Source organism: Tupaia chinensis, unplaced genomic scaffold (assembly GCF_000334495.1).
Source record: "Tupaia chinensis unplaced genomic scaffold, TupChi_1.0 Scaffold000381_1, whole genome shotgun sequence".
In the NCBI taxonomy this organism is placed as follows: domain Eukaryota; kingdom Metazoa; phylum Chordata; class Mammalia; order Scandentia; family Tupaiidae; genus Tupaia; species Tupaia belangeri.
In genome coordinates, this window is record NW_006159883.1 from 1,269,149 (window position 1) to 1,288,485 (window position 19,337).

At 39.8% G+C, this 19,337-nt stretch overlaps 1 protein-coding gene across 4 annotated transcripts in view; it reads right to left on the reverse strand.

Moving 5' to 3' along the window:
- Positions 1-19,337, reverse strand: part of CERS6 (ceramide synthase 6) — a 333,671-nt gene that overhangs the window by 205,984 nt on the left and 108,350 nt on the right. For all 4 annotated transcript variants that reach the window (XM_006153571.3, XM_027773847.1, XM_006153570.3 and 1 more), the window contains one exon: positions 16,879-17,009. In XM_006153571.3, coding sequence (XP_006153633.1) covers positions 16,879-17,009 — 131 coding nt within the window. The remainder of the gene's footprint in view (positions 1-16,878; positions 17,010-19,337) is intronic.

The following is a 19,337-nucleotide window of genomic DNA, read 5'->3' on the forward strand; positions in this document are numbered from 1 at the left end:
TCCTGCTGGTCCTTAGATGCTCTTACTTCCTGGCCTAAGATATAAACCCCTAGTTCCACTACAGGGTCCTACCTTGTTGTTTGGACAGTAAATAACTATGGTTTTGAATTATATGCCACTTTAAAAATCAGAAAAGCATAAAACCATGTTCTCACCTCAGTGCCCAAGAAGCTTTTCTTCAAAGAAAGGAAAAAAGAAGAAAATAAAATTGTAACATTTAGACAAAAATCATGTCAAATATACCAAATAATTACACCTTCAGGAATGTGGAGCTTTAATGAAAACAAAGCCCAGATAAAAGCATTGTAATAATGTATACCCTAGGTCATTAAGCAAGTTTACTATAATATTTTTTACTAGACAGTGGAATTTGACTCATTTTGTCAGTCTTTAATCCATAGAAATTAGAACTGATCAAAAATAATTACTTTTCCTGAGCTCTTAATAATATTCTAGGTATTCCATGTATTTGTACTAACCTAGGTGCTTTACATGAATTATTATTTTTTAAGTTTATTTATTTAGTGAGTGAGAAAGACAGGGTGGGAGGAACCTGCCCACCCCACACCTCAGCCAGCCTAGATCAAGGAATGAACCCAGGACTTCCCACACGCCATCATCAGGCATTGCATTACCACAGCATGACTGCAGCTGGTCTATGTGAATTATTTTATTTAAGCACTATAACAACTCCATCGGAATTTTGAGATTATTAGCCCTTTTATACAAATGAGGGAACTAAGGCTTTGAGAATACAGATAGTATTATTTATCTATCAAGAAAAGAAATTCTGTTTTTCCATCTGGCAGCTGATAGAGCACCGGGCATATAATAAGTTTTAGAAAAATGCTTATTGAACCACATCAGGATTGGAGAACAAAACAGAAACAAGAACACTTAAAGCCGTAAACTGTGTACTTAAAGTTTATTTTGTAAATAAACGTCTACATTCTTTATTAAACTACCCAGGCTCAGGTATTTCTGTTGGAAATTCAAAAGTAGACTGAGACACCAGGATTCCTATAAAACTGTAATTTCAGAGAAGATATTATTTTTATTTTTGAATCAATCAAGTGGAAATGATGCTCACAAGCTCATGTCCTAATTCAGAATCAGAATCAATAAGAACTGAAATCAGCTCAAGTTGGGCACAATTTCACAACTGAAATAATTATGGGAGAGAATACAGTAGATGAGAAATACGTCAATGAATAATGGGAGGGAAAAAAAGAGTGTCCATTCAAAAGAACAACAGAGGAAATTCTGTATTTGGTTACTTCTGAACATCTGTATGGGCCTATCAACTAGGCTGGAAGTTTGGGTTTAAGCCTCTCACCCCTTATCTCACAAAACACAGTATGTACTACATGTTCCTCACACATGGAGAATTTCTCACTTGGTTTCCTTCTTTCTACAAACAGTATCCCAATCTTCAGAGAATTTGACTGGACTTGATATAAATCAAAAAACACTACCAATATTCCTATCTCTTCATAATCCTCTGTCCACTTCCATCCACTCACAGAGAAGGAATAGAGAACTAAAACAAATTTTAATGATGACACTGGAAAGATGGTTCTCATTGATAAGACGTACCAAAGGTCATGCATAAACCAAGCATTCCAGGTTTAATGCACCTAGCATTGAAAATAACAATAAAACACAGTGAAATTTAATACTATAGGCCTCATTCTAGGACACTGCCAGAATCCTACTATAAAATGGTCACTTTTTTTTTTTTTTTGGAGAGGTTTTTGCTATAGGGCACATGCGCTTGCAGAAAGACAGAGAGAGACAGAGACAAAAAGCGAGAAATCACCCCCCAGGAGGGATGGCCACGCCACAATCCCTTCTCCTCAATCCTCCTCTCGGGATCTTGGGCATACACGCACATGTACCTGGTGTGAATTTAAGCCATCAGGTCTGTGACTCAAACCACAGTTGAATACATGGGAGTCCAGCAACATAGCCAATATGCCAACTGCTGGTCCCTAAAACAGTCACTTGTTAATACACAAATACAAGTGATCTTCAACAACTTCACAGAAAAATGTGTATTAAACAATCTATGCATGTATTTCAATTTTTCTGCATCAAAATAAATTTATGCTTTCATTTCATTTTTCCGTGAACTTTTTAAGTCTTGTACTATTCCTTTGAAAAATAAAAATTACATAAATAATATTGTGAGATAAGTCATTTAGTCTATATTAACTCTGTCTCCTTAATCCATTGTAAAATGCATCAAAAGAAGTTCTCTATGTTGACCAGTTCTTAGGTTTGCTGCTTACAGATTTGGTTGCTAGTCTCCAAGTACTCATTACAAGATGATGACTCATCCCTGTTCCCAAGGAGAGTTAGTGATTTCTGCAGCTCTGTTTGAAATTCTTGTACTTCTTCCCAGTCTCCCCAAACACTGAGCAGTAAAGCACAGTGATATTGTCCTTTTTATGTACCTCAGCACCAAGCTCCTGCCACCTAATAAATTTTATGGAATCATTTGGAAAATGGAAGTGAATGAAATCCTGAGAGGTATTACTTCTTTTGGGTTCTCTGAGACAACCCTGAAATTGTCACCTGTCCCCAAAGGAACACAAGCATGCTCGTGCTTTCTTGACTACATGTCCTGGTTCTGTCATTTTGTTTGTTTGTTTGTTCATATGTTGAACCTTCATTGCAGAGAGTTGAAAAGGGCACACTACCAGTCATCATGACTCCCTACCCTAATGATTTTTCCTGTAAAATATGACATAGTAGATACAGTCAACAGGATCATTTAATTTGGTTTTATTTACTCTTCTTTTGGAGGTTTAATTCTTGCCTGTTTGGAGTGAGGAGTGGTGTGGAAAGGCAAGAGTTCCTCCTGCCAAGTCTGTGCGCTATTTCATCCTCTTTAGAAGACAAGATAAAGGCTGGCAGGCAGACCACGCAAGGAAGGTGCCTGCTCTATGTCATCTCCGTAGCGTATCTAAGGAAAGATTGATGTTCAGTAAGCAAGTTTCTAAACAAAAATATAAATGGTTCAAACTGAGTCAGACATTGTATAAGGTATTGATAAAACAAAGCCAGCTCTAGTCTTAAATGAGGCAAGCACTGAACAAATAAGAGATTCCCATGAAAGCAGGCAAAGCAACCCATTTTTGAGGGGAAGGTTATGCAGCCCTAGTTATTGGGTTCTTGGTAAAGTCATGACAGATTTTTTCCTATGTTTTTCTATGCAAAAATGCACCATGACTTGTCAGACAACCCTATATTTAGAGGAGAGGGTCAAAAGAACTGCACAGAGCCCAGGTTTGGCAAGTAGGGCTCAATTTGTCTACTGACCTCCCTCACATTCCTTCATGGCGACTGGAGTTCTCCAAGTACACTATACTCTACAGGTGATTTCCCCTCCCTAGAGCAGCCGTCCACACCTTCATTTCTTTTCTCTACCTAGCATCTATGTGGCCATCCTTGACAATTCATCAGTGTCACCTCTAGAAGGCCTTCCCTGCTTCCTCCTTCTCTACCTCATCCTTCCTTATGACTATTAGAAAGAGTAAACTTGAGGTTTATCCAATTAAAGTTAATTCTCAAGTCCCTGGAGGTTCAATCCAGTCCTTGAAGTCCAAATAATTCATTCACCAAGTAGATATTTACTGGGGCCTTACAAAGTACCAGGCGCTATACTGAGCTGAGAAGACGAAAAGATGAAAAAACACAGTCCCAGAGCTCAGGACATTGTCGGCTGATAGCAGATAGATGAAAATAATGACAAAAAGCAAGTCTCCGAGCACATGAGCAGAGAATGACAAAAAGCATTTTAGGTATGGCAAGAAGAGAGCGACAAAATTTAATTCCATTCTTTCAGAAACTGGAGGGGAAACAAAAAAGAAAGAAAGTTCTGATGTGCGTACTGGACTGCACCGTTTTCGCATCTGTGCTGAACATAAAAAAGAAAGAAAGTTCTGATGTGCGTACTGCACCGTTTTCGCATCTGTGCTGAACACGGTAACTTCCCAGTTTCGAGTTTTCTCTAATATCGTGCAGTTGAAGTAACACAAGTCCTAGAGATTTATCCCCAGCTTTGCCACTTAGTAGCTGTGTGGTGTTGAGTCGGTTACCCAATCTCTCTTTGCCTCCATTTCTCCATAGGTAAGAAGGATTTTTTTTTTTTCCAGAGAAAAATGTTTGCTATAGGGTACATGTGCTTGCCAGAGACACAGAGGGACAGAGAGACAAAAAGTGAGAAACTACACCCTCCTCCCCCCCCCGAGGGAATGGCCACGTTGCAATCCCTTCTCATCCAATATCCTCTCAGGATCTCAGGATTTAGGACATGCATGCACATGTGCCCTGCTTTTCAAGCTGCCAGGTCCAGGTCTCTAATCACAGTCGGTTGACCATGTGGGAGTCCAGCACCCCAACTACCACACCGCCTGCTGACCCCAAGAAGGCCTTTTACCTGGCAGGTTACACAGGATTGCTGTTCAAAATGTAAAGGCCATGTCTCAGTATCTGGAATGTAGCACAACCTCAGTCAGTATTTCCTTCCACTCTCTTCTAGGGATCTAAGGCTTGCCAGAATTACGTGTCCACTACATCTAAAAGAAAACCTGTTATTATGTAATAATATGTACACTTAAATATGCAATTTTATTACAATGGTGGTTAAATTAAGGGAGTACAGAACCTTCCGGAAGTAAGTGATGTGGCCAAAACATGAGCCTTTAATGCTGAGTCTACTGTTAACTGTGACCTGTGAGTCATGTCACATCACGTGTGTGACGCTGCACCCATCACCGCACTGACAATGTCTCCTCTGCAGGACAGTGTCATGGACTTTCCTTCCAAGGTTGAGCCCCAAGAACAGCAGGTAGCCTCCTCTCAGTTGACAACTATTAAGAATCTGCCCGTGGGCAACATAAGAAATACAGGCAAAATTTAAAATAACTTTCCTAAAATACTTTTAATCCCTCAAATTACAACAGCCTCAAGGAATATACACTGCTGGCAACTCAACTTGCCTTTAAAATGATGGTAGTTGGGATTCATTGCTTTTAGTTCTGTTTCCTATCACATGGATGGCTAATGAATTTAGCTTTGGGGAGGCCTAGAAATAAACCCAAATAGTCATTTGGAAGTTGCCCAAATCCTCCCAGTGTGGGAAATGCTGAGCATCTTGTTGCTTCGTCTAAACACCCATCACCACCACCATCTTACATATCAATACAAACACCTTCATCCCTTACGTTATTAGGTTCTATATTAAAATACCACTGCTATCTTACACCAAAATACACTCATTCGCCCCTATGTTTGGTGCTATATTCAAACATCAAGCGTCATGTGCAATATGCCAGTTCTAAGACAATCATAATCAAATTAATAGTGCTTGAGGATTCTTTTAAGCTCCCTTCCAAAGGATGTGGTCACTATGAGCTAACTCACAGAGGGTGTAGCCAGAGTAAACCAAATACTCTGGCTCCAAGCAGAAGGCAGCTGCCCTGTGAGAGGAAGAGGTGAGTGCAAAGGAGGGAAGAAAGGAGGATGACAGAGGAAAGCAAGAGAGGACAAGCCGGGCAGGATTCCCAAGAGGAAGGAAAGAAGTGCTTCCTTTCCAACAACCTAAAATACAGTTCTCTTGATGGCAAATTAAGGGACAAGACCTAGAACAACCCATGAATGGGACAAGAAGGAAGGGGCTCTAGAAAGAAGTCATTTCACTTAATTATTATAGGTTATGATTCACTACTTAAGGGACTGAACAACTTCACTGATAAGCAGGATCAACACCCCCTGTGAGTCCTAAAGTTCAGAAATGGTTGCTCACTCAACTTTGCAAATCCAGTTGAAAGAGAAAGAGGCATTGAGAGATGCACGTTACAGATATTCCATCTCATTTAATCCCTCGAATGACCCTATAAGTAGGAGTTATTACTTCCCTTTAATTCCTGAGCTCTCTGGAATTTAGCAGAGTGGAACTACTTGCTAAGTGTAACATGGCTTGAATTGGAACACGGACCAGGTACATTTGGTTCCCACTCTCAGATTTATGCAGGTTCAGTTGCCTCTTTCTGGTCTACTTCCCATGACCATGAGGTAGCCAATACATACTGCATTTCCCAGCAAACACCTGTACCCCAAAGCCATGCTAACCACCTGAGTGGGATGAGACTCTTGTCCTAGGTAACTTCACTGAAGTCAGCACTGCTGAGCCCCAGGCTTTGTTCCTCTCTCCCTCCTGGTAGTGGCAAGATGTGTCCTCCTCAGACTCACCTGGGCAAATTTTAAATCTCTGTGGTTCAAAGACATTCAGTGTATGTTCGGACATTGTTCATGCAGTGCTTCAAAAGCTTTGGCTTCTAGCGGCACAGCGGGCACCCTTCCCTGATGAAATAGGACAGCCTTTTACATCTACTTCTGTCACGTCTCTACACAGCAGAGAGCCACAGGCTGAAGCTTTGAACTTGCATTGGTATTGCATCTTTTTCTTGTGTGTGAGTAATGCTCAAGTTGACAGTCCTGTGAAGCTACACGGCTTCTACCTCTTTGGGGTTCCATTAAAGGAAAGCGCTTCATTCTAAATTGAGAATCTGCTCTCCTTGAATCTCTTTGGAACTCTCTTCCTAAAATGACAAACACCAGAGCCACCTCTGCTAGGTAATGTGCCTCTGGCCTGGGAGCCATATTGCCAGGGCCTGGTTGTGACAGACAAAGCTATTTGCTGCTGCTCCCCCAATAGACTGAAAGCAGACACTGAGGATGCTGAGGGCACCAATGCTCATTAACCCTTACTACGTGCAAGACATCATTCAAATCACTTCATATATATGAACTCAGTCTTCACAATGACCTTGTGAGATAGGCACTATTAATATGCTTCCTTATAAATAAAGAAACTGAAGCTTAGGGTGCCCAAACAATTCTCCCAAATAACAACAGATTCTTATTAGAAATGCTGAGCTCAGACTGCTTGGCTCCGTAGCTCACTTAAAGCACCTGTCAGTCTTGCTATCAGGCATTTTATAAAGACATCAAAGTCTTCCAATATGAGCATAACACGAATTTCATATTTTGGCCTGGATGTGAGTTCATCTGCTAGAAACACTAGGTGAGCACAGAAAACCACAGTGGGCAGAGTTGAGTGGCCTAGAGATGGACTCACACACACACACATACATACACACACACTCAGACATCTCCCAACCAACTCAGTTGACATGTGCTAGGAGCCACGCCCTCCTGGTATTACACCTTTCCCTCTGATTTCAGACCGTCTTCCTTCCACACTTCAGTTACTCACAGGCTGCAATTCTTCTAACATTGCAATCAACTGAACTGCCTATTTCCCAAATTCATAGTTGAGTCCATTACCTCCCAATGTGACTGTACTTGGAGGGTGTTAAAGAGGTAATGAGGGATAAATTGACCTTATTATTATAGGACTCTATTCTTTTTTAAATAATTTTTTAAAGAATTCTTTATTTACTTTTTATCTGTTATTATAATTCATGTTTTTAATTTGACCAGAGAGAGACAAGAGACAGAGAGACAAAGTGAAAGTGAGAAAGCAAGCCATCAGGTCCAGGACTTGAACCATTGTCAGCCATGTGGGAGTCCAGCACCTTATCCACCACAACACCTGCCAGCCTCAGGATAGGATCCTATTTTAATAAGATCAGTGTCCTTATTAAGAAAAAGGAACTAGACATACACAGAGGAAAGGCCAAGGAAAGTAACCTCAGGAACAAAAAACAAACCTAGGACACCTTGACCTTGGACTTTCAGTCTCCTCCACTGTAAAAAATAAATGTCTGTTGTTCAAGTCACCTAGGCTGCAGTATTGTGTTATGAAAGCCTAGGAAGACTAACAGGCCACCAACTTCTACAAGCAAGCCACAGGTCCTATTCAAGGTAAAGTACCCATTCATTATGGTATTTGCATACATCTTAACCACGTAACTTGTAAAACTGAGCTACTGTTTGTATTACTGTTAGGGTCTCCTATTTTTTTTCTCACTGTGTCACTGATGATGTTTTTGTGTGCTGCGTCCCAAACCATTTATCTCATAGGCCCTGTGTTACTTGGGTTTGTTCCGTTGTGCAATTCTGAGTGTTGCTGTTTTTAGGAGAGGATATGTCATAGCACAGCAAAATAAACTGTACTGCCACTCAGAAGTAAATGATTTAGACACTGTGGAGATAAACCATAAAACGAGAGATTCTGAAGATAAACCATAAAACACAATGTTTCTACAGCCTCTTTAGGTGCTCTGATGAGGAGGGTTTTATTGGGTTAAAAAAAAAAAAAAAAAAAAAAAGAAACTTCTCCAGAAGGGCAGGCACAAAGCACAGACAGTATGTACTAGTAGTTGCATAGACACATGTGTAAGACATGGGGTTCTTCAAAAAGTCTGTGGAAAAATGTATATTATGAAAAAATTCTGCATGGATTTCACATTCTATTTTGCACCAAAATAAATACTTATTCTATTTTCCCTCAAGTTTTTGAATTCCCTCAAATAAGTAGTAGATATACAATTATTTGTTTCTAGGTAGTAGGCTTTGGTGTGTTCTTTTCCCAAATTTTTAATAAACATTATGTATATTTTTATGCATAATCTATAATTAAAATGGACTATAATCATTTGTATGACTCATTCTAAATCAGAAACAAATAACTTTTAAAATAGAGGTGAGGCAGTGGTGCAACAATGACACAATTGGATCCATAAAGGAAGGTGGTGGGTTCACATCCCAGGACTTCCCTATATATCTACCTGTGCATGTTCACATGTCCATGAGCCAGGCTGAGACTGAGGGTGGATTGTGGTCCGAGAACCTATTAGGGCTGCCTGACTTCCTCTAATAGAATAAATAAATACATATGCTCTTAAAAATGAAATAAAATAAAATAAAGCAATAGATTAAATAACAGAGATATAGGTTTTTAAAATGGCAGAAATATTAGTAGGTCTTGTGCCAGCCCCCATGGTGTGCATTGCTAAATACTATGTTCCATGGGCTGAGACCACATGGAGGGCCCAAGGTTTGATTTTTTCTTTATACTTTTCTCTTTTTAAAGTTTGCATAAGGGGAAACCAGCAGTTAGCATAATGGCTATGTCGCTGGACTCCCACGTAGTCGACCGCAGTTTGCATCCCAGACCCGGTGGTTTAAAACTCACACCGGGCACGTGTGTGTGCGTGCCCAAGATCCCGAGAGGAGAATGGAGGAGAAGGGATTGCGGCGTGACCATCCCCCCTGAGGGGTGATTTCTCACTTTCTATCTCTCTGTCTCTCTCTGTCTGTCTGGCGAGCGCACGTGCCCTATAGCGAAAATCTCTCAAAAAAAAAAAAGTTTGCATAAGGTGCACGCACTCACCAAATTGGGAGGAGGAAGGAGAGAGAGAGGAAGAGGAAAAGTGAGAAATCACTCACCAGGGAGATGGTCATACTGTGATACCTTGTTCTTCATTCTTTTCTTGGGCTTTTGGGCACACACACACACACACACACACACACACACACACCCGCCAGGTCTCTCCACCTGGCAGTATAGGCCAGGCTTGTCTGATATTTTTAGCCAAAGTCTGTTTTCCTTAATTAGCAAGTACACATGAATTAAAAGCCTAGCCATATGCCATCAAGGAATGTGAGAGGCTTGATCTAAATGGAAAATCTTAGTTCACTTGCCACAGATGGTTGGTCCGGAATAGAAAGAGGAGCAAGGTTTCAAAAGCTTACTCAAGGAATAGAGTGGATTAATTGTCTATAGTCCAGTTAATCAGTCTTTAGAATTTGTAAAGTGAAAACGATGCTGCCTTGATACCTCAAAGACTACTTGAGAAAGCTAAAAACTGCAGACCTCCAAGGCACCACATCCCAGGCACATTGGAAATGGGTATGCCAGTACAGACCTATTCTAATGTTTCTCTTATGTGGTGAAATTCTGAGAAATAGATGAGTATGCCTGGCACTATGAGACCATATTCTCCCTCTTAAAGCTCTGAAAGAACTACTAATAGTATTGGAATCGTAAAGCAGGGTTCAGCAAATGATGGCTTGCACGCCAAACCCAGTCCACCATCTGTTGTATGGCCCACAAGCTAAAAATTTTAATGGTTGAAAAATTCTAGAATAGTACAGGTACTTCATGACACAGGAGAATAAGGAATTCAAATTTCAGTATCCATAAATAAAATTTTATTGGAACACAGCCACACACATTTGCATAGTCTCTGACTACTATTCTAATTGCAACCAAGTTTTATAAGGTCTAAATATTTCCATTCTGGTCATTTACAGGAAAAGTCTCCTGACCTGCCTCTGCCCCACAGTTAAAACTCACCTGACTATAACACACAGGTTAAAATCTGTTTTAAATAATAACCTCGAACACTGAGACATCGCCTAAGCTGTAACTAGGCTTGTAGCTATGTGCTTTGGATGCCAGAAGTCGTTCACCCATTCAAGAACTGTTTTCCATTAGTGGGCAAATAATCGTTATTATCACCACTGCACACAAAATAGCTTGACCCTTGTACTTTTCAATAACTAGGGGAATCTCCTCCAGTTTTCTCATTTTTCTTTTCTAGATTTACAATCAGCATTGACACATTGCTGATCAGGTATCCCAGTACTGAAAAAAATGAAGATGTCATTTTCTAGAAGATAATGCTTTCTTATTCTCCCCTTCAAAAACTATACTGATCAATCTGTAGGGGAATTTTATAAACAATGTTTATTTTATAATCTGATGGAGAAAATCATTAGTTAAATGTTCTTTCTGGCAAAACTTTGTCTATCATCAGAGTATGGAATATATGGAAATAGTTTACAAATATTCATCTAGCTTTTTTGCAAACAGGTGGCTTGTTATAAAAACTGGTTGAAGAGATTTACCACAAACATTCCTCAGATCAAAGATTGATCTGAAGCAAAGATAAATGAGAGACTCAACTACTTATGTTTCCTCTATGACCCCACTCCCCTCCCTCCTTCCCAATTATAAGGCTCTACTTTCTTTCTAACGTCACAAAACAGCACTGCTAATTTAGCCAAGTAAAAACAACTATTTGCAGTCACATAAACTGAGCTGGTAGCACATGAGAATTGGTTGTCATGTATTTTTCATTGATAAATAATTTTCAGTTCAGAGGAATCATAAATTTAAAAAAAATCACAGGGCTTTGTGGCAGAAAGAAGGTCAGATTTAAAAGGTTCCCAAAGTTGGGTGCATTTGCTCCATTGTACAAAAACACTCCAGTAAAGCAGCATGTGGGGTAATTTCAATGACATCAAATCTAAAATGAAATTCCTACAGGAAAAGAACTCTTGGGCTCTCGTCCTACACATCATGGGCTCCATAACTTCAGTACCTTGTGAAGTAAAGTTCAATCCAAATAAATTAATACTAAGAGGTAAAGTGGGAATATACCTTGGCCACCTCTTCAGGTTATCATGTGGGAAATTCATGTTTCCAGTCAATTGGCAATTACTTAACTGAGAGCCATATATAATATTTACTTTCAGATTTGTGCTATTAAATATACTGTACAATATTTAAAAGTGACAGGTGCAGGTAGGGCATAAATGTCAGGCAAACCATTTATTCTGACATCTTATCTCTGCCTCTTCCTGTTTCAGCTGGCAGATTTTTTTTATCATAGACATTTTTCATTTCATATTATCCTGAGTGATAAAACCTACAACTGAGATGCAATTGTTGGAAGAGGAGGGTACAGCTTCAGCAGCCTCAAGGCATAATCTCAACGAGCACCAGCATTCACGCAGAGCCAGTTTCTCCTAAAATATCTCACATGACATCTCATTTTTATAAATTCTTTATTCTTTTCTGAAAATCTCTATTCCAGGTGCCAATAAGGACTTAAATGCTTCCGGATGGAATATTTATCAAAACTGACAAGACTGTGAGGAACCAGCAGTTAGCGTAATGGCTATGTCACTGGACTCCCATGTAGTCGACCGCGGTTTGCGTCCCGGACCTGGTGGCTTAAAACCCACGCCGGGTGCATGTGCGTGCGTGCCCAAGATCCCGAGAGGAGAATGGAGGAGAAGGGATTGCGGTGTGACCATCCCCCCTGGGGGGTGATTTCTCGCTTTCTGTCTCTGTCTCTGTCTCTCTCTGTCTGTCTGGCGAGCGCACGTGTCCTATAGCGAAAAACCTCTCCAAAAAATAAAAAATAAAAAATAAATTAAAAAAAAAAAAAACTGACATGACTGTGAATGACTGACACCAAGCAAGAGAAAAACTTAATGTCACCATTTGAGCAGAGTACTTGCTGAGCCACTTCTTCCACTTGGTCCATCGGCAGTAAATGGACGTGCCCAAAACTGGATACGCAGCAAATGCATAATACACTCTCTGGCATGCATATTGGTACGATTCACTATCCTACTGAAAGATGAAACACAGTTCCCCTGAGGGGAATCTATATTTTCAAAAATAGTAGCATACAGTAATAATAATAAAAAACTATAGATTCTTTATATTTTGGCCTTAGTTAATATAAGCTCCGAATTTTTGTTCTCTTGCTTTCTAATTTGATTTTTAGTCTTTCTGAACAGCAGTCATCACTTTTCTTAACTAAGGATGTGTGTCATCGGCACTTGGGGCATTTTTTCTGATATGTATACAAACTATACCCTACCTGTGCCACTGATCTGAATCTGACACCCTGGGGGTAGGACCTGGGTATTGTGTTTTGAAATGCAAAGCAGATGATTATGAAATGCAGCCCTCATTAAGTACAACTATTCTTGATCTTTTTTACAGTTAAGGTACTATGACACACACGTGTGCATATATAAACCAAGATCACTCTACTTTATGCCTCATGGCATTCTCTAATGGTCTCCTTTGCCATTCCTCCTTCTTAATTTCTGTCTTTAAAACCATCATGGAAAGCCAGTGGGTGGTGTGGTGGTGGTTAAGGTGCTGGACCTCCCACGCGGCTGACCATGATTTGAGTTCTGGACCCTGCAGCTCAAAGTTCACGCTGGGCACATGTGCATGTGTGCCCCAAATCCCAGGAAGAGAATGAAGAATAGATTGTAATGTGGCCACCCTCCCTGAGTAGCAATTTCTCACTTTCCCTCTACCTGTTTCTCTGGGAAGCACAGAAGCCCAATGACAAAATAAACAAAAATCCTGTTATGGAGTTTTCCATAATCACATAAACTTTCTAGACAAATTCTATGCTAAGTTTAGTCTATATAAGGCTTCCTCATTTGTGGGGGTGGGGGGCAAAGTGGCAACTGAGATGAACAATTTCTTCCAAAACAATGCCATTTTAACATTCAGTCATTCAATAAATATTTATTCAGCAGAGTTTGTATGTTGTGATAAAGGCTGAAAAGAATGAAAGAAGAACAAGATATGGGTCTTGTGCTCTTCAAAGAACACTTATGATAAAACCGTAGTGGAAACAGATAGTCACGTTAGGAAAGGTTGAGTCATCACATAAGGAAACGCATGATTCAGTATGGAATTTCTGGTACTTAGAATAAGTGCTCTAAGGATTCAGGAGGAGTTGTGCTGACTATGGACTCAACAGTCAGGCCACACCAGAGAGGGCCTTGGATTTGAAGAATGAGTAGGGGATAAATAGGAGAGGCAAAGGAAGTAAATGTTCCATGCCAGGAACAATGCATAAACCATGGCAGGAACAAGTCATGCAGGGAAAATGCAGCCCCCTGGCAGGAAGAGGTCATTTAGATGACCGAAATCAAACAGATTGAGGCCAGATTCCATTTATCAGGCTAAGGAGCCCACTACTTCCCCTGGAGTTAAAGAAAAATCACCACAGTTTTCAAGCAAAAGAACATGAGGATGATGTCTGAGTATGAGCTATGAGATCAATTAGAATCTGGGCTATAGTGGTGGATTTACAAAGAATTAGTGGAACTCGGTGACTGTTAAGTTTGCAATTACAGCCTATAACAAAACAGAAGCATATAAACAATAGAAGAAAAGGGGAAGTCAGACATGGAAGCAAAGCAGAATTTCCAATGGAGACAGAACCATGTTGCAAAACAAACACCTGCACAGGACACAGGGCTTTGGAAAAAGCTGGTGAAAAGAAATGAGTTCTACACAGAGAATGGAAGGTAGAGTAAGGAGAGTAAGAGCTTAAAGACCACATGTGGAGAAGAAGCACATTAATGACCCTGGGGGAAATACAGAATAAATTATGTAAAAAGATCTTGGAGAGGCAAGAAGGAGTATCCAGTTGCAACCCAGAAGCCAAAAGAGAAGAATATTGCAAAAGAAGGGGTCATCAGCATGATCCCATACAACAGAGAGGTCAAAGGCCAATGGCATGACCCAGATCTAGTCCCAGCAACAGCCTCTCCCCACAGTTGAACATTTTTCTTACTCTTTAGTTACTATCTATACCAATAGTTTTACATACATATCTGGTTATTTTTAAGTAAATATCATCAACCCACACATACTCAGACATGATGTTAAGATACTAGCATAGTAAGCTTCTTGAGGGAAGAGGCCATAATGATCTTTACGCCTCACTCGCTCACCACCATTGTACCTCACACTGCCATGCCTACCACAACCATTTAAAAATATTTTAAACTGATTCTACCTATGACCATCCTGTTCACTGTGGTGTGCATATGACCAGCTGAATTCAGGAAGAAGACCTAGACAAGACACCGGTCTGGTGTTGGCCCTTGCAACTCAAAGTATGGTCCATGGGCCAGCAACACCGGCAATAACCGGGAACTTGTTAAAAATGCAGTCAGCTGCCATCTCAGACCAAGTGAATCAGAATCTGCATTTTAACAAGACCACCAGGTAGCTGATGTCTAAGCACATTAATATTGAGAGAAACTGGTATTGACTCAGTATAGCATACCGGGGCAATCACAGAGTTACTGAAGAAGTCAACTGGAAGAGAAGAAGGCACATGAGTATTAGCGTGTGGGCATGCTCCAGGATGAAACTTTATCCCTGCTGAGGTACACGGCTCGATGATCAAACCCTTGCTCTGTGTGTGCTTGATCACTGGGATGTGACGGCACAGGTTGAAAAGAAATTTCTGACTTTGGCTCAGAAGCTCACATGCATAAATCCTTCTTCCATAAACTGCCACTAAGTTTAATTATAGAAGCACTTTGCAGATTATATTTATTGGGTTGCATTTCTAGATTTTATAAATATTCTGACCTCATGAAGACCCTATTAGCGTTCTCCACATTTACTCAGCCCTGGGAATCTATATTGTGTTGTTTCCCATTTATTTCAAATCTAGGTTTCCCTCTAAGTTTTATATTGTAATTGTTAAAATACTATTTTGGCAGGACCAGCAGGTGATGTAATGGTTGCGTTGCGACTCCCATGTAGTCGACCGCATTTTGAGTCCTGGACCTAGTGGCTTAAAACTCACATTTGGCAAGTGTGCCTTCGTGCCCAAAATCCCGAGAGGAGAATGAAGGAGAACGGACCATGCTGTGGCCATTTCCCCGGGGATGATTTCTCACTTTCTGTTTCTCTGATTCTCTCTGCCTCTCCGACAAGCTCATGCACCCTTAAGCAAAAATCTCTCTTAAAAGAAAAAAAAAAAAAATACTGTTTTGGCATAACTGAAAGCCAAACCCGAAAATGCAACATTAACCTCAAATAGAAAAAGCCTACAATTAAAGGAGCCACACTAATAGCACGGTTGTTTAAGTGACCAGAGGGCAGGAAAAAGCCACTTAAGGAAAAAATTGTTAGAGAAAATTATGTCCCTAAAGAGGAAGACCAAACAGGCTAACGACTCCCGAGGCAGGACCTTCCCTTTGTTAGAAATGTGCTGAATGCTTTAATGTTTCTTTTTCTGCTCCTCCTATAGATGAGTGTATTGATATCAATAGGGCCCCCTACCTCAAATCAACACAGCGCTAGAAAAAATTCTCTGTGTTGGGACCAGCGGTTGGCATAATGGCTATGTCGCTGGACTCCCATGTTCGAATCCCAGACCCAGTGGCTTAAACTCATGCTGGGCGTGTGTGTGTGTGTGCCCAAGATCCTAAGAGGAGAATGAAGAAGGGATTGCACCATGGCCATCCCTCCGGGGCGGGGGTGGGGAGTGGGGGGATTGATTTCTCGCTTTCTGTCTCTCTGTCTCTCTCTCTTTCTGGCGAGTGCATGCACCCTATAACAAAAATCTCTCCAAAAAAATTAATACATTCTCTGTGGGCCTTTTATTATTTTTAACATCTTTACTAAAATATAACTTACACATCAAAAAGTTCGTATTTCAGACATGGAAGACACTTTCATTCTATCCCTCACCTTTAAGCAATGGTTTGTTTAATTCACCCAGGAATTATACCTGGTCATTGGGGAAGTCATGACCCATTTTTCCATGCACAAATGGGTCATGGCTTTCCCAGTGACCCAATAATATAGCCATTGCTTACATCTCCAGTATTGTAGGGTACTGTCAAATCTCCAGTACTGTAAGGCATTGTCATGATGTCAGGTAAAACATTCTGTAATCTCAGTTTTTATCAGTAGAAATGATGTCTTGACTAAATCCCTTCTATTAAAATTCACACTATCAGCCTCTGTAACGTAATAACCTTTAATGCTATACTTCAAAGATGGCTGGTTGAAAATACCATTGTAGGACCCTGTGATCTGCTTACTTTGTAGGAACTCCATTAGGAAGTAGTTTACTGCATCCAAAGTGGAAGTCTCAAGCTCCCACAAACTACTGTTCCCCCAGCTTCTCCTGAATGATTTTCCCACCAGACAGCATGCTTTTTAAGGCTTGCTGGAGCTTGCACTGCTGTGCTATTTTTCACCTCAGAGACAGCATGAGTACTTAGGCAGGCTTTTCGTTCAAGAAGAAACCGACAACTTACATGCTCTCACAGAACCTGGTCAGCGTGCTTGGCTTCTCCTGGTTGCGTCTTTGTCGAAACCAGCGCTGAATGCTTCGAACGTCCCAGTCCAGTTGCTTGGAGAGGCCTTCCAGTCTCTTTTCATCAGGATGCTGTGGAATGAGGTACCAGGAAAATCACTTTCAATCCTTTTTCATCTTTACCATAAATAGATTTGCCTTTGACTATGTTCAAGCTTTTTCCCTGTTTTCTATCTGCTGCTGAGGTTTCTCTATATACCATGAAGGACCCAGGCATGAACACAAATAAGCACTTAGATAAGAAAAGTCACTCATGATGAAACAACATAGAAAAATACGAATCTTACTCTCATTATTGTGTTTCGGCTCATCAGCACATACTTCCCGAGGGCAACAAGGATTCAATGGAAGTGCCTGTGCTAACTCAACCCCACCAACTTCAAGGGAAAGGAGTTGGTGAAAGGGATTTGCCAAGAGGCATCTTTCAAAATTTCACTTTCTCGGGAAAAAAAAAAAATGCTACATCCAACTAATACCACATTATCAGGATAATGTAGGACAGAAACAAACAAGCAAACAAACAAACAAAAACAAAACAAAATAAAAACCAGAAAAATGCCTCATTTAAACCTAATGTGCCATTTCTACTGACAAACACATTTTTCTCTTTCTTCTCCTTTCCTCCTCCTCTCCTGTTTTTTGTACATTGCTCTTCTATCCCCTTTTCTTATTTATTCCTTTTAATCACATTCTACATTAAGTCCTTCACTAAGACTATGTATTATTTGGAGACTCAAACATGATGCAGTAGAGATATCCCTGAGCTGACAGGCACAGGTAAACATTCAGTTCCTCACCCCAGGGGCCTTCGATGTCTTTATTTCTCTTCTTCACCCTCCCCTCTCATTCATACATTAGAATATCCTGCCAATAATCGTGTGAGGGTGACCTACTGCACAATAAAACTAAGCCAAATAAGCCCCATTACTTTGTTTTCCCCTTTGCTTTAATATTAATGAGATATTAATAATCAGGGAAAGTAGGATGGGGAGAAGGCAGGCTGGCTAGCCTTTAAGTGATGAGGGTAGCATGTACACAAGGCATCTTTCCAAAACCATGTCAAGCAAGTCAAGGCGTCAGAGTTAGGGGCTCAATTGTCCTCCCCTCTCCCTTTCTACTAGGCAACCATAGTTATTAAATCAGTTTCCTTCCAGAGTTATTTTATGCACATAAAAGCAAATTTAAATATGTATTTCTATATCCCCCCTCATCACCCAAATGGCTGCATAATACTTATGTTATTTTGGACTTTGGGTTCTCCCCTCTAACTATAGAGAGGTACCATAATGTATTTATCTGTACCCCAGGTAATGGAAACATTTAGATAGACTCCACACTTCTACTATTTAAACAACGCTGCAAAAAATAACCTTGTCATCAGTTATTTGTATAGGTTTAGCTGTGAAATAAATTCCTGGAAGTGACAATTGTAGATCAAAGGGTCTATGCATTTATAAGTAATTCAGATGTTTTTAAATGATTCTCACTAGTAATTTTACCAGCTTACACTCTCACAAGTATGAGTGCTCATTTCCCAAAGCCTACTCAACAGAGTATGCTATCGGACTTCAATTTTTTTAACACAATATGTAGAAAGTAGTATTTGAATGTCGTTTTGATGTTTTCTTTTATTAAAGATGCAGCTTCTCGTGTATTTTTAAAATCATCTGCAGTTCCCTTTCTGTGAACAGTCTGCTCATATCACCTGTTTTTTTGTCCTGATTTGTTGATATTTCCTTTACTAATTTGTGGAATTTCTTCATTTATTAGGGTGATTAAACCCTAAAGTATATCATTAAGTTGCACACTTTTTATAAGTATACCATTTGTATTTTAGAATTTACTTACGGTGTTTTATTCATGCTTGTTTTTTTACTTGCAGAGTTTATTAAAAATATTTTTGAATGCAATCAGCAGATGGCATGTTAGTTAAGGTACTAGATTCCCACATGGCCAGATGTAATTCCAGTTCTGGACCTGCTGGCTTGAAAACAACAAATAAATAAATTTTATTTTATAAATATATATATGTACATACACACATGTATATATTTAAATATATCAATTTTTTTCTGATAATAGCTTCTAAATTTGGAGTCATAGCTAGAAAAGCCTTCCTTATACTAAATACTCAAATAATTATTCAAGATTTTCTTCTAATACATTTCGGAGTTTGACTTTGGTATTTAAGCCTTTAGTGCATTTTGAATACACACTGATACTCAGTGTGAGTTATGAATCTAACTTCCTTTCTTCCCAGATGGTTACCTAATATCCCAATAGCATTTTCATGTTTTCCACACTGAAAAATCGTATCTATTCTCCCATTGTTGAATTATTTGTGTGCTAATACAATATGGTTAGTTTTCTCAGAAATGCTTTTTTTTTTTTGGAGAGATT